The following is a 17,381-nucleotide window of genomic DNA, read 5'->3' as shown; positions in this document are numbered from 1 at the left end:
GTAAGCAGTGCCTTGTATGCACATCCATAAATCAATCTTTATGTATCTACATAAACGAATCAATCATTATGTCTACACATATGTACGTATACGCAGCTGAGAAGCAACGCAAAACCACATGCATATATCTGAGATACTCCCGAAGGTATGCAATGAGAGAAGCTATAAAATCGTGCAATTGTAGTTACAGCTGAGAAATTTGATAGCTGATGGCCAACTAGTAGATTTTGGAAATGGAAGCGGCTAGAAGATGCAAACGAGGAAACCAAAGAGTATAAAAGGCAGCGACAGATAGAGGCGCTAGAGTCAGTTCCAATTAAGCACGCTATCTGTAGGGCAATAGTAGGGTAATTTATTGTGAAGCACTTTAATAAAGGCCATTTTGCATTATTAAATATTGGAGTTATTTATTCAACAGTTTCGTGATTCGAACTTAGCAGAAGGTTGCAGATAAGAGGATTTGCAAGTAAATTCGTTACAATATCGTTTTGATTCAACGAAGATTATTGAAATCAATGATGTGAACACAAACGTCTACAAACTCTGGTCTACATTTTAAAAATTTTATCCAGGGTCCTTGTAAAATTTTAATTATGTAGATACGCCGAGGATTATACGATTTTCACCCACTACGCAATGACGGCATCGTTGGCCGAACTCCCTAACGTTTAAATTTGTTTCTCTGGTGTAGCTCGGCAAAAGCATCCGTTGGAAAGTCTTCGGAGCTACACCTAGAGCTTCTAGGAAATTGACGTCGACGAAGGTATGAGTTGGATTCGCAGTCCTATAGCTTCTGTGCTGGCATATGGTGTGAGGGTCAGAAGGCCTGGTAGCGACTGTTGGTCGGGATTGCTACTGTTCGCACATCGGGAATTGTAGCTCTTAAAAACAGCCGAAAAAACTGGAAGCACCCTGTGAGACGAGAGTCATGAGTATTAATAGACCATTAATAGCAACTGTAAGTCAACTTTGTGCGTGGCGCCCAGGAACCCATATACCAAATTTTATCAAGGTAACTCAAAATTTACTCAAGTTATCGTGTTTACGGACGGACGGACATGGCTAAATTAATTTCTTTTTTCGCCCAGATCATTTTGATATATAGAAGTCTATATCTATTTCGATTAGTTTATGCCGTTATGGGAACAAAGTTAATATACTCTGTGAGCTCTGCTCAGCTGAGTATAAAAAGAGAGGTGCCTGTTGGCCTTCCGCAAGGGTCTGTCCTGGCTCCTAGAGGTTTACGCCGATCACTTAGTCGGCGGCGGCGCAGGCTCTATTATATACCGGCGGCGGCGGCGTGTGCGGCGCGCAGGCGTACGCCGGTGTCCTTACTTTGAAAAGCGTGAATTTTCGATTTAAAAAAAATTGTTTTTATGATAGGGTTTGTTTGTATGTATTTAAGGAAATCAACGCGTTCGCCATTTCGGAAAGATCCGAGGTTTTTGCCTCAAGATCTCGCAGACTGTTCAAACATTTTCAAAACCTAGCCCCGGTCTTTGGAATTGGTATTGCTGCGTCTGCTGAAAAGAAATAGAGATATATAAAATAGCCAAACTTTTGTCTGCATATCCCGTGAAAAGCGTAGCTTCACCTAGGGTTAACTCCTAATAATCGTTGCGAACACAAATGGTTTAAATCATTTGTGGCTCCTTGGCAGCCACGCACAAAGTTTACTTACAGTTGCTATTAATGGTTTATTAATACTCATGACTCTCGTCGCACAGGGCGCTTCCAGTTTTTTCGGCTGGTTTTAAGAGCTACAATTCCCGATGTGCGAACAGTAGCAATCCCGACCAACAGTCGCTACGAGGCCTTCTGACCCTCACACCATATGCCAGCACAGAAGCTATAGGACTGCGATTCCAACTCATACCTTCGTCGACGTCAATTTCCTAGAAGCTCTAGGTGTAGCTCCGAAGACTTTCCAACGGATGCTTTTGCCGAGCTACACCAGAGAAATAAATTTAAACGTTAGGGAGTTCGGCCAACGATGCCGTCATTGCGTAGTGGGTGAAAATCGTATAATCCTCGGCGCATCTACATAATTAAAATTTTACAAGGACCCTGGATAAAATTTTTAAAATGTAGACCAGAGTTTGTAGACGTTTGTGTTCACATCATTGATTTCAATAATCTTTGTTAAATCAAAACGATATTGTAACGAATTTACTTGCAAATCCTCTTATTTGCAACCTTCTGCTAAGTTCGAATCACGAAACTGTTGAATAAATAACTCCAATAATTAATAATGCAAAATGGCCTTTATTAAAGTACTTCACAATAAATTACCCTACTATTGCCCTACAGATAGCGTGCTTAATTGGAACTGACTCTAGCGTCTCTATCTGTCGCTGCCTTTTATACTCTTTGGTTTCCTCGTTTGCATCTTCTAGCCGCTTTCATTTCCAAAATCTACTAGTTGGCCATCAGCTATCAAATTTCTCAGCTGTAACTACATTTGCACGATTTTATAGCTTCTCTCATTGCATACTTTCGGGAGTATCTCAGATATATGCATGTGGTTGTGCGTTGCTTCTCAGCTGCGTATACGTACATATGTGTAGACATAATGATTGATTCGTTTATGTAGATACATAATGATTGATTTATGTATGTGCATACAAGGCGCTACTTACCATCGGCTTAGAGATGGCAGTACCCCTTAATGTTGCTAATATTCGTAACAATATTTTCGAAGGAAAGTCGACCGATTTTAAGTTGAAAGATGTTTACTGCTGTTTTCCGGCCTAATGATATAAGAGCTCATTATTGATGACCGCGTACTTTCAGTTTTCAGACTAGTTCGACTGTCCACTTCGTTAGGGTAGTATCACACAGATTCATTTTTACGACTGTCTTGGGAAAGCTTTTGCTTCACCACTTTGAGTTTTCTTGCGAAGGACAAAGCCTCACCTGGTAAATACATATATGTGCCTACGTATTCACATTTGTAAAAGGAGCAGTAACGTGTAGGTGATATTTAAACTTTTTTGATAGGCTATAATCAATGTGATTAACTCCAAGGAAATAGTTTTGAATAGGGCCGCCAACTTTATGTCAAACCGGGAGACTTGGGTGTTGAAGGATGAAGTGTTAAAATTAAAATTAACATTTCAGACGCTATTGTAAAGTTGCGCAAATAAACAATAGATGTTTGAATGTAAGCCCAAGTGATTTTTCAAACCCTTATCATACGTACATATATTATCAACTTAAGTATGAGGTAAAAAACATTTCAAAGGACTGTTTATGCCTCTATAACCTACTAAGGATTTTGCATCACTGATTTCGTTTATTCTTTCAGCCAATCAATATATAAAATTTAAAAAAAAATCGGCACTTTTTGCTTTTTTTAACAACTTGAAAACAGTATGAAATGCCTTGGGTAATTTTATTTGAATTCATTGTTGATTATTTTTTGCAAAGTGATTATATAAATTTATTATATAACGTTTCTTTTAGTGTTTTGTTTTAATAACTTGGTGAATTGGGTGATGCAAAGTCCGTGTTAAGCTGACATCCAAAACACCTGTTTTTTTAAATAACTTTTGAACAGTTAGAAAGAGTTAAGTTTCGCAATTAGTTTCTTATAACTGACAGTGATGCGCATCCGTTAATATTGCTTTCGACCATATCCGACCAATTTTCGATTTGAACAATAAATGGCCTAAACAGTCTTAAACGAGTAGAAAATATAGTACCGCGCCGGACGCCGCCGCCGCCGCGCCGATATTTCACATTCGGTGGCGGCGTGCGAAAGACGAACCTAATCGGCGGCGTTAATCTCTACTGGCTCCTGTAATGTTTAACCCAGATAACCCTAAAAGTTACTCAGGCGAAAACTTTTGTTTTTTTTTGGAAATGTCTGTTTAAAACCGCTATAGAAGAGACTCTCATACTTTGTTTAAAAAATTTTTTTTTATTATTTTAGAGGTGTCCTATATATAGTACATTAGGAATATAAGGGATAAAAACATATTTTTACTTATTGGAATCGAAGTATACAAAACACATGGTATGTACTCCAATATTACATTTTACACATCTTGTAGTGGTTTTTTGATGGCAATATCCACATCGGGTTTCTTTTTGCTGTGGCTCTACAAGATAATCCATACGGTCATAGCGAATCTCGGCTTCTTTGGGGCAACTTGGATGGCCTTTTTGGTAGATTGATTGCTTTCGATGGGTAGTCAGCAGCATAGTAGCCACTGCACGCCTAAAGCTCAGTTGGTCAAAACTTCCGCCCCGTTCGCGATGTATGATCCAAGCGTTTTGGAGCTCCCATATCAATGCAGGGGGCTAGCAAAGGCAGGTACCATTTTCCCTTATTGAAGTAGTATAGAAGCTTATATTTTGGTCAGAACGTTCCACTCCTCCCATGTTAGAGTTATACATGTAAATCAAATGCGGTTGTTCTACATATATAAGGGTATGTTATCGTCCGACTCATCAGATGAGCAGGTCCGGCTGCACTAAATTTTATTTCTGCTGGCGCTTGCAGTTGGGCAGATGGAAAATTATTTACGCCAAAGGCTTCCTCAGTACCAGAATCTTCGTCGTTTGCATTAACTAGAGGAAATAAAACCACTTCATCGATGTCCCCAGTGTTTTCTTCACCATCTTCCAACAAAACAAGAACCTCATGAAGCCAGAGACCCCGGCAAAAAACAGATAAAGTGCGATAATTCATTACCAAAGACGGATAAAGCGATGAAACTTGGTAGGTTGGTTGACCTTATGACGCAGAATAGAAAATTAGTAAAATTTTGGACAATGGGCGTGGCACCGCCCACTTTTAAAATAAGGTAATTTAAAGCTATTGCAAGCTGTAATTTGGAAGTCTTTGGAGATATCATGATGGAATTTGGCAGAAACGTTACTCATATTACTATTTGTGTGCTAAATGAAAATTGGACGGCGAACAGGCCCACTTTAAAAAAAAATGTTTCATCAAATTTTAAGAAAAAATTTGATATCTTTACAGTATATAAGTAAATTATGCCAACATTCAACTCCAGTAATGATATGGCGCAACAAAATACAAAAATAAAAGAAAATTTCAAGATGGGCGTGGCTTCGCCCTTTTTCATTTCATTCGTCTAGAATACTTTTAATGCCATAATACAAACAAAAACTTACCAATCCTTATGAAATTTGGTAGGGGCATATATTCTATGACGAATTGGGCGAAATCGGTTGAAGCCATGCCCAGTTTTTATGCACAGTCGACCGCCTGTCCTTCCGCTTGGCCGTTAACATGATAACTTGAGCAAAAATCGATATATCTTTACTAAACTTAGTTCATGTACTTACTTGAACTCACTTTATCTTGGTATAAAAAATGGCCGAAATCGGACTATAACCACGCCCACTTTTTCGATATCGAAAATTACGAAAAATGAAAAAAAAATGCCATAATTCTATATCAAATATGAAAAAAGGGATGAAACGTGGTAATTGGATTGGTTTATTGACGCAAAATATAACTTTAGAAAAAACTTTATAATAAGGGTGTGACACCTACCATATTAAGTAGAAGATATTGAAAAAGTTATGCAGGGCGAAATCAAAAGCCCTTGGAATCTTGCAGGAATACTGTTTGTGGTATTACATATATAAATAAATTAACAGTACCCAACAGATAATGTTCTGGGTCACCCTGGTCCCCCATTTTGGTCGATATCTCGAAAACGCCTTCACATATACAACTAAGGGCCACTCCCTTCTAGAACCCTCATCAATACCGTTAATTTGATACCCATAACGTACAAACACATTCTAGAGTCACCCCTGGTCCACCTATGTGGTGATATCTCGAAAAGGCCCACCACGTTTTAAATAATAATTAACACCTTTAATTTGATACCCATATCGTACAAACGCATTCTAGTCACTCCTGGTCCACCTTTATGGCGATATCTCGAAAAGGCGTCCACCTATAGAACTAAGGCCCATTCCCTTTCAAAATACTCATTACCACCTTTCATTTGATACCCATATCGTACAAACACATTCTAGAGTCACCTCTGGTCCACCTTTATGGCGATATCCCGAAAAGGCGTCCACCTATAGAACTAAGTCCCACTCCCTTTTAAAATACTCATTAACACCTTTAATTTGATACCCATATCGTACAAAGAGATTCTAGAGTCACCCCTGGTCCACTTTTATGGCGATATCTCGAAAAGGCGTCCACGTATAGAACTAAGGATCACTCCCTTTTAAAATACTCATTACCACCTTTCATTTGATACCCATATAGTACAAACACATTCTAGAGTCACCCCTGGTCCACCTTTATGGCGATATCCCGAAATGGCGTCCACCTATAGAACTATGGCCCACTCCCTTTTAAAATGCTTTTTAATACCTTCCATTCGATACCCATGTCATGCAAACACATTCCAGGGTTACCCTAGGTTCATTTTCTACATGGTGATTTTCCCTTATTTTGTCTCCAAAGCTCTCAGCTGAGTATGTAATGTTCGGTTACACCCGAACTTAGCTTTCCTGACATGTTTTCGACAGGGATGATCCAATTACAGTTCTTTGACTTCTCTTCATGATAAAGAATTGGAACCATTTTAGCTCCGTTTCAGTAACACCTATGCTATCAAATTTTTTAGCAATAAATTTTGATCGATAGTCTCAAAAGCACGTTTTAAGTGTAGGAAATAGCTCTTATATGTTTATTTCTTCTCAGGTCTTCTTTCCAGTTAGCTAAAACAAGCTTCAAGGCACTTTCACATGAATGTTTTTTCCGAAAACCTGATTGCTGCGGTATAATAATTTTATTATCATCTAGGTACTTCACTTGCTGGTTTTTAACTACAGTTTCCAGTATCTTTTCATCACGCGCTAACGTGTTAATTTCCTGCAGTCAAAAGCCAAAGTAGTCAGCAAACATTCTAGTTCATTGACAAGAATTTTGTGGGTTTATTCATACTAGTCAGCTTTTGAATAGTTCATTGACTATAATTTTGTGGTTTTATTCATACTAGTTAATGTATGAGTAGTTAATTGACTAGAATTTTGTGGCGTTCATCATACAGGTAAGTTTTATAATTGTTCATTGACTATAACTTTGTGGTGTTATTAATACCAGTTAGTATTTAAATAATTCATTTGTCTAGAATTTCACCTGTCGGCTCGAGAAAATGCGCGAGTGCTTTCTGTAGCCAATTTGCAATGCATACTTCAGTTGACAATGCTAGATATCGTCCAAATCAACGGGCACATAAACAAAAGCATGACGAGTCAACCCCCACCGTTACCTCAACAGAGGTTAAAGAAGTCATTGAAAAGGCCAAGCCATCCATATCAATAGTCCCAGACGGAAGACCTATACCGATGCCAAAACACCTGTGCCATGAGGGCATCAGTAGCCTAGGACATTTTTTCTACTTGTCGTTACAAGCCTATGCCTTTCCAGAATAACAGAGAAAGACCGGAAACCCAGCCAGTATCTACCGATATTATCCCTTTAGTCAGTAACGAAAACGTTTAAAGCCGTTATGATTCCCTCAATTAAATGAAATTGTTCGGTTATCCAGCCATAAGCATGACTTCCGTAAAGTGCATATCACTACTACCATTCTGAACTCCATTAACACTCATAACAGGACGGCGCTAGTGCGGTGGTACAATTTTGTTAGCTGACCTAATTATGTGAAAACGACTTCATAGCTTAAAAGGGCATTAAACGGAAATGTGGAGCTTCTCAAGGCCAAAATAATGACATATCAATTTTAAAAATCGGTCGTCAAATAACGAAGTTACAACGAAAAAACCTTTTTGGCTGTATTTCGAAGGATCAAAAAAAATTAAAAAAAATTTTTCCGAAACCCTCTCAGCATAATCTTCAAATTTAGGGGCGGACATTAGCAACTTTTTTTTTTTGTATGGGGACCAACCCACTCTACTGACTAGTATGTCAATTGATATGATATTGGTGTATATAATAACTAGTATGCCATCTGGTATAATGCTGGCGCAAAGGCTGACTAGTATGTTAATTAGTATGAGTCTGATTGGTATGCTGACTAGTATGTCATCTGGTATGATGTTGGTGTATATAATGACTAGTTTGTCAATTGGTATGATGCTGATGCAGAGGCTGGCAATTGATATTTCGTAGGACATCGCCGTGTTAAAAATACCATTACCAACTGGAAAAAAGACAGAACTCATACTAGTATAGATTTTTGGCAAACTAGTATTCTTCTAGTATACAACTAGTTGGTTTGACTGCAGGGTTATTTCGCGACTCGGCTATTTCATTCTCCTGAGTATATAGTTGGTCGTTTATCAATATTTTATTTATTGCATTATTTTCTTTGAACATACATATACTTTTCTTCAAATGCTTCCACATTGCCTTACTATCCCCAACATTAAGTGTGATTCTTTGTTTCATATACTTGGCATTTTTAATCTTTATAACACGTTTATACCTGCGCTTTGTAAGGTTGTATTCATTCCATTCACCTGTTCTTCGAGATATTTTGTATAGATTGAAAATATATTTGTGTAGAATCCCTAGTTCAGAGTCGTACCACTTGTTCATAAGTTTCACAGTGATTTCTTTAGAGTATGTCAATGTAGTCATTGCATTCGATAATGTATTGTTTAGGAATGAGACCTTGTTTTCGACGCTGAGATTTTCAAATCCAGATTAGTTGACCTGTCGTAATTGGTTGACAAGACTATCACATGCATAATATTCCCAAGAAGTTATGGTTTTTTTAGCTCTCATTTGAAATTCTCTATCTAACTATTGTGACACAAATGAACTGATAAAAGTATATTTCAAACTTGTTTGCACATTAATTAGCACATTGCAAAACTTCGAGGAATACCCCTTAAAAAACGAAATCTAAAAATAGCGGCTTAGCGCATACACAAACCGCAGCTTTCGTATATATCTGACACCTTGCCAGATACTAAAACATGCAAGAAAATTACTTCCTACAAACTTTCATGAAATAACAGCTCAAAACATTTTAGTAATTTTACGACACATATATGTAACGTGAGTTTTTTGAAACATGCCACGTCATATATATGTGACGCTAAGTGGCGAACGTGGTAATGTTAGAAATTTATTTTGTTTCAATTTTTCATAAGACTCAAGCAATAAAGTACTATTTTTATGGCATACTTACGAATTACTTTTTGTGTGTTAACAAAAATGCGTGCATACGTATTACCTCATTGATTTTGCATTAACAACTAAACCACTACCAATAAGATGATTTTAGTTTTACTCACACAGCCACAGTTTTGATTTTGGGGACCCTTGTACGAAACTAAAGAGAATAAGAATACGTGTGAATTGAGTGCGAACAATTGTTTCACTATTTGCCGACGTCTGGTTTAATTCCATAAAAGACCTTCGGCACAGCCGAAGACAGCCCATTGTTGTAATTAATGGAAATAAATACATAGTTAGGTCGACTTGTTAAGCCCTTGTGCAATTCTCAGATTACTCAGTAATCCGTAGACTAAATGTCTGATGCGTATTTGAAGATTATTGACTTTATAATTAGGCAACTCTCAAGATCTTTTATAATATTATGCAGTAAAATAAAACTATTATCAACACTTTAATTAACGTTTAAAAAGAAATAAATAGATAATTTAAATACAACTGAGCAAATGTGATAAAATTACAAACATAGACTGCTGAACTCTATTTTTTCCTCAAATTTTATTTGAAAAACAACCACCAAGCATATATGCTGGTTTTATAATCATAACAAATACAACGAAAATGAGATCCCCTGTTTTACCTATATTGCAAATGCTTTATTTTGGTAATTTTCATTATTTTACATATTTTTATTTGTAATCCATGTACAACAAACAAACATCACATATAGAATTAATGCAGCATTAAATCCAGCAACACTCAATAATGCAGCACAGGCTTTAAATACCGCAGCCCTTAATCCGGCAACAATACTTGGGGTCAAAAAAGATAAGGTCAATTTCTATATACCAAAGCTAACAAGGAGTTCAACTAAAGCTAACGAAGATTCAAGGTGTTTAATTACTTAGTAATGAATATAAAAACGGATGAATTTATTATCAATTTAACTCCTAAAACTGATATTTCAAAAACCATTTGTACCGAGTCGTTTAACATATACCTTTTTATATATATATGTTCTGCATTACATATTTCATATTATAAAGTGTGCAAATGTATTAACTTACCTACTGCGTAAATGAAATGTCAAATTTAGTATGAAAAATAATTTACACAATCTATATAAATTTACGCGCACATTTCATCGCAAACGCGGCAAATTCAAGGAATGCAACCTTGTAGATATAACAGCCTTCATTTTCATCGGAAATCTCTACCATCAGCAAGTCATTTACAAGAATATCCTTGTAAAAAGATTTTAGTGTTGTTTTTTCACTTAATCTTGGCATTTTTTAATTTACATATTAATACATTTTTTTTTGACAATGCAGCTGATCGACAGTTAACTTTAACAGTGTGTGTAAATGGATATAATTGTATACCTTATAAATTTCTATGCGGACCCATTAACCGCCTTTTAACTCTGACACCATATATTGGGAAAAAATGTGGTATTTAAACTATACAAGCTACATCTTAAATATATATTTCTTATGTAAGTGTGTTTGTCACTGAACTCCTCCTACAAAACGGGACCGATTTTGATGAAATTTTGGTGTAAGTTTAAGGGGGTTCGAGAATTATTTGGACTTGCGATTTGGTCGGAAAGTGGACCAGGAGCCAACCCATTCCAAATAATTTTGTTTATGTTGCGATTCGCTTGAAATTCGGTGCAGTGATACTTGTTTTAGAAATATGATATTTGAGAAACTTTTCATTCCGGGGAGTGGACCAGGTGCTGACATTTTCAAAATAAAATAGTTTGTGGTGCTATTTGCTTGAAATTTAGTATAAGGATACTTCTGTGACTAGCTCATTATTTGAGGAACTTTTCTTTCTGCGAAGTAGTCCAGGGGCCGACCCGTTGCAAAAATATAATATATGGTGCGATTCACCCGAAATTTGGCGCAGATGCACATCTTTGACAAAGATAACAAATGAGAAACTTTTTTCCGTGAAATAGACCAGGGGCCGACCTATTCTAATAAAACAAATTAAAGTGAGATTTGCTTGAACTTGGTATGGGACTACTTCCCTGACTAGCTCATTATATGAGAAACTTTTCGTTCGGGGAAGTGGACCAGTGACCGACCTATTCCAAAAAAGCTTATTTATAGTGCGATTCGCTTGAAATTCGCTACAATTTTATCTCTTTGACAAAGATAATATTTGAAGAACTTTTCATTAGATGAAGTGGAGCAGGGATTGATCTATTGTAAATAAAATAGTATAGGGTGCGATTTGCTTGAAGCTTATTAGCTTATTATTTGAGAAACTTTTCTTTCCGGCAAGTGGACCTGGGTTTGATCTATTGTAATAAATCGTATTTTTTGAGCGATTTGTTGGAAATTAAGTACAAAATGTTCTTTCCGGAAAGTGGGCGAGGGATCGACCTATTGTAATAATTCATATTCATGTTGTGATAAGCTTAAGATTTGGTATAGAGGTACTTACGTGACTAGCTTATTATTTGAAAAATTTGTCTTTCCGGGAAGTGGACCAGTGACCGACCTATTTGAAAAGTAATTATTTGCGATTTGCTTGAAGTTTAGTACAGCAGTTCAATTTCGACAAGCTATACACTTGGAAAAATTTCTGCGTATGCAAAAGAGGAGACGAAAAAGAATAGAGAAAGGTGGAGGGAGGGGAAAGAAAGTGGGAGCAGAAGAGAAAAATACGAGATTGTAAAATTGGGAAAAGAGGGAGAGGCAAGAAGTAAATTTTTTTTTGCGGAAGTTATTATACGACAAATGCCTCCGTTTGCTGGTAGAGTAATAACATCGCAGGGCGGAATATTTCCGGGCAGGGGAACGGGTAATTTATCTATATACTTCTATAAAAGAAAGTGGTGTTAGTTTCACTATTTATAACTCAAGAACGGATGAACCGATATGGTTGAAAATTGATGGACAGGTAGCTTAGAACCAGCAGACGGACATAGGATACTCTTTATCCCGTCATGGCTAGGGTCTTGACCTGGGTAATCCGGGGATGCGTTTGTACAATATAGGTATTAAATGGAAGCTGTTTATGAGTACTTTAATTCGAGGTACTTTTCGTACCACTGGGTGTCTAGAGTCTCGAGATATAGGCGAAAAAGTGGACCCGGGTACCCCAAGAATGTGTTTATAGAATATGGATAACAAAACACAGCTGTTGATGAGTGCTTTAGTAGAGAGTAATTTTCATACCCCTGGGTGACTAGGGTCTCGAGATATATGCCAAAACGTGGGCCCGTGTACCTACGCCTAGACAATGTTTATACAGTATGGATGTCAAATGAAAGCTGTTGATGAGTGCTTTAGTACAGGGTAGTTTTCATACCTATTGGTAACTAGGGTCTCGAGATATAGGCCAAAACGTGAACCCTGGTACCCCTACAATGTGTTTATACAATATGGATAACAAATTAAAACTGTTGATGAGTGCTTTAGTACAGGGTAATTTTCATACCTATTTGTGATTAGGGTCTCGAGATATAGGAGAAAACGTGGATCAGGGTAACATTAGGATGTGTTTTTACATTATGGGTATCAAATTGGAGCTGTTGATGTGTTCTTTTGTACAGAGTAATATCATACCGCTGGGTGACTAAATTCTCGAGATATAGGCCAAAACGTGGACCCGCATACCCTCAGAATGTGTGCGTAATATGCATATCAAATGAAAGCTGTTGCTGAGAGCTTTACAGTAATTTTCATTGTGATATTCGATTTATTCGCATCAACCTTGCAAAACTGATAAATATGCAAGCGAAACCGAAATAAAGACATGAATTAATAATACCCACATTCCTCTTTATATACGTCTTATTCGATTTGCCTGAAATTTGGTATATATAAGCTTGCCTATATTAGTGTTTACGATCCTTTTATCCGGGAAGTAGATCAGAGACGGACTGGGACTGGGACTGAGACTGGGAGTGGTACTGAGACTCGGAATGGGACTGGAACAAAATACATACCACCCTCTGGGACTGGCAATAAGGGATGAAGAAGAATGAGAAGAACTTAGAAGAAGAGAAAAGAGGGAAGGAGAAGGAGAATGAGATAGAGTGAGACGAAGATAGAGATAGATGAAGCGAAAAAGACGGAGGGAGGGATAAATAAAAGTATCAAGAAAAAGTGAAGACGGGGGAGGGCAGAGTTAGATGGAAAAAGCGTATAAAATGTATGCAGATAGACTAAATTTAGGACAGAACCACGTCTGCCGGGTCCGCCAGTCTGATTTATAAAAATGAAAGTCATTTATATTGTAATCGGTCCGCCAGGTGTAGCAGGTATCCAAATTTGTTATAGAGATTACATATATGAGGAAATTCAGTTGAGAGAGGGAGAGGGAATGGGAACGGGAGAGGGATTTGTGGTAAGTGGGACCAGGACTGGAAGTGAAAGTAGGGGTAGGTGTGGTAGTAGGAATTGGACTGCTAGCGGTGGTGGATTGTGGGGTGGGAGGCAGATGAGTGAACTAAGGGATGGACAAGAATTATAAGAAGTATGGAAGAAAGAGTAAAAGAGAATGGCATAAATAGTAAGTAGGGCTAAATTTTTTAATGTAGCCATACCAATTTTTTGGGGATAATAAAGTCGAAGTGCTATAAAATATTATATATTCCCAATAAACTTTTTGTTCAATCTTAATTATACTACGTTTAAGTAAGAACTAACTTTATTTTCAAGCCTCAAACGTTAGTTTTCAAATACACCTCAAATAAGCATTGGCAACACTCCCTAACTAAAAATCACACATTTTGTTTGATTTTTTGTCTAATCTCATTTTAAAATAGATTTGGGAACACTATTTCTCAATTTCAAATGTGGATGGTGACAGCGCTCTGGAACTAAAAGTCAAATTTTATAGGGCTTTCCCTACTTCGCAAATTAAGAAACTTTTTATTTACTAAGCTTTCTCCCACAAAACTTAAACGAAAGTGAATCCTGAAAGAGGCTGCTGAAAATAAGAATCTTTTTTTTCTATAGAAAAACTAATATGTGTTGGTAATATTACGCTCATCAATATAGAAAGATTTCATATTCTACTATACATGCAACCAAAGTAAATGTTTACAAGTATCACTAGATTGATATTAATTATTTTAATGTTCCTAAAAGATTGAATGTACTTAATTTTCTTTTCAACAATTTATCTGAAATACATATACTGAGAATTATTTAATTTTGTATGAATTAAGCAGGGATTGCTCTTATTGCTTTTAAATGTATTAAAACATTTATTTGAAGCAATTTTTAATTTATAATTTTATTGGATAACTAGCTGACCCGGCAAGCGTTGTTTTGCCAAAAACAGTATTTCTATCTAATATTTTTTTATGAAGTGTGTAATTGGCCCAAATTTCTTTTAATTTTTTCTATTGCATAGAAAGCTGCTTCTGCCGTTTTTGGTAATAAAAAAAATTTTATTGTTTTTTTAAACCTACGCGTTTCGACGCGATAGCACTATCCTCATGGTATTCTGTTTTTATTAACAATAAACATGAAAAATAGCAATTAGTTATAAACACATTCAATAATTTTCTATCAATATATTATTTTTTCATTGCATGTTGAATTACCATGGAATGGTATTTACAAAAATATATATCGAAATCCGTAAGTTTCTCCTTACTTTGTACATGATTTTTTTATATCACACGTACATTAATACATATAACATTTCTAGCACCAGTGCATTGAACATTAAGTTATTTAAAAATATATCACAGTTCTTTTCCCTTTTAGTTGTCAAGTTAATTAATTTGTATTACTTTATCACCGCAGTATATGCACTATTTGTGTTGTTAATATCTTCTTTGAAGTTTATGACATTTCTCAGCTCTTGTATACACATAAGCTTTCCAGTGTTAGTCGTGTCGTCGTTTTTCTTTTCTCTCTATGTGCGTTGGTGAAATCAGCTATGTGATTGTTGCTTGTCAGTTGTTTTGCAAGTGCTGTTGTATCCTTTTTATAAGCTTTTATTTACTTTCACTTTTGTTGTCTGTAATGGAATCTTGCAAGTTAAATTTGATACACTTCCCGGTGTCCGATTGAGCTGAAATTTTGCACACATGTATAACTCCGATGACAATGCAATATTACTTTGTTAGAATTCGATAAATTAATCGATAACACAGTTATCGGTAAAGATTTGTATTTACTTTGGCATAACAGCCTAAGTCCCATACAAACACGCCGGTACCTATCCGTGGATTTTGATATTTGGACGTGGTGAATCACGTGTCACGCGTGGTGCATCTCATCGCTTGCGAAAAGCGGAGACACAACCCTCTGTTGTATTTCTGTGTATAACCAACATAGCTGAATTTTTAAGGCTGTTTAACCCTGTAATCTTTTCTGTAATTTATTTTGCTTTTGGAAAAATTACCTATTTGAAAAAAGCTGGCTGAAAAATATTGGCATAACAGCTTAAGTTAAATCAAGAATGGAAAATCTTTGGAAAATTTGAGCAGATGTGGCAATTTCGCGCATCCGTTGAACGAAATATTGACAATCTGCTGATCATCGCTAAGAAATTAGCGACATTCCATCAACTAAGCAGCACTTTAGCAATACTACTGTTATTATTTGGCCGCTCAAGCACACAAATATTAATTATGCATTAAATCTAAAATATACAAATACACCATAATAATTTACACGGCCAAAGCCATAATAATTCACACGGGTCATCAATTCTTTCTCTGATTCAAAATCTGAACTACCAGCGCTACCGTCAACAGCTCAGTGTCATCACTGCCAGTAGCGCCAATAACACCAAACTCGTGCCTGACACACAAAAGTCGTTTCACTCAATAGCGCAAGTAAAATGTACTACGCACTCACTACTAAGAAGCGTCAAAAATTCGCTTGGAGTAATTTCGTCAATGAGCTACCATTGAGCTGGCACCGCATTGGCGCTGGCGCCATGCAATTTACATCACTAAAATTGCGCGAATGCCCAGGCTCATGACTTCAATACTTATATTTACAATGCTTTAAACTTTAAATACACCTCTGAAGTTGCTGCGCATAAAATGTGTACTAATAAATTCCAATACGCATTATACGCAGATGTAACTGATATATGTGTTTTTGTTTCACCCCCTATACTTATATTTAAAGCTTTTATAAGAACAAGCTTCTATTACTTGTTAATAAAACGAACTAAAAAGTAAAAAATAAAATTAAAGAAAAAAAAACTTTTTTAAAAATAAGCTTTTATTATTTTGGTTAATAAAATTAACTAAAAAGTAAACAATAAATTGACTCTAAAGAAATATAACACTTTATAAGTTCATTGTAAGCTTAAACGATAATTAGGCTTTTTCGTCTGCGACAAAAAAATTCTATATTGTACATAATTATATATTTTTAACATTACAACTTTACACCTAAATTATTAAATCTTACAGTTTATATCACAGTCCTAATTGTTCTAATAAAAGCGTGTTACATTGCGATAGCAAGAAAAGGAGATCCTAAATGTTCTTAATTATACCATCAAAATTTAACACGTTTTTTATTAGAACAATTAGGACTGTGATATAAACTGTAAGATTTAATAATTTAGGTGTAAAGTTTTAATGTTAAAAATATATAATTATGTACAATATAGAATTTTTTTGTCGCAGACGACATTTAAAGCAATACGGGCAATCCCCGATTAATTCATATACAGAATTTTCATTTAAACGTACTAAGGTCGCTAAAATTAAATATTAATTAATCCTAAAAATAAATTTTAAAGCGCAGATGAGCTACTGGTAAAAACGAAAATTCACTTATAAGCAGGATAAAGATGAGACAACGGCCCTTAAGCTAACACCGACAGCTTCCATTTGATACCCATATTTTACAAACACAACCAAGGGTTACTAGGGCCCACGTTTCGGTCTATATCCCGAGACCCTAGTCACCCAGCGGTATTAAAAATACTCCGTACAAAAGCACACATCAGCTGCTTCAATTTGATAGCCAGAATGTAAAAACACATCCTAGTATTACCCTGATCCACGTTTTGGCCTATATCTCGAGACCCTACTCACCAATAGGTATGAAAATAACCCCAACCTAAAGCACTTATCACCAGCTTTCGTTCGATGTATATATTGTATAAACATGTTTTAGGGGTATCCGGGTCCACGATTTGGCCCATATCTCGAGACCCTAGTCACCAATAGATATGACATCTTCTTTTCCTCTTTCTCTCCTTCATTCTCTTCATCATC

General features: G+C 36.2%; 1 protein-coding gene across 1 annotated transcript in view; it reads left to right on the top strand.

Moving 5' to 3' along the window:
* The window catches only part of LOC137235482 (calcium-dependent secretion activator-like), a 3,515,579-nt gene that overhangs the window by 2,500,362 nt on the left and 997,836 nt on the right, over positions 1 to 17,381 (top strand). Inside the window, exon 9 of the mRNA XM_067758482.1 lies at positions 9,888 to 10,049. Within this exon, the coding sequence (XP_067614583.1) occupies positions 9,888 to 10,049 (162 nt within the window). The remainder of the gene's footprint in view (positions 1 to 9,887; positions 10,050 to 17,381) is intronic.

Source organism: Eurosta solidaginis, chromosome X, assembly GCF_040869045.1.
Source record: "Eurosta solidaginis isolate ZX-2024a chromosome X, ASM4086904v1, whole genome shotgun sequence".
NCBI lineage: Eukaryota > Metazoa > Arthropoda > Insecta > Diptera > Tephritidae > Eurosta > Eurosta solidaginis.
This window is presented reverse-complemented; position numbering and strand designations above follow the sequence as displayed.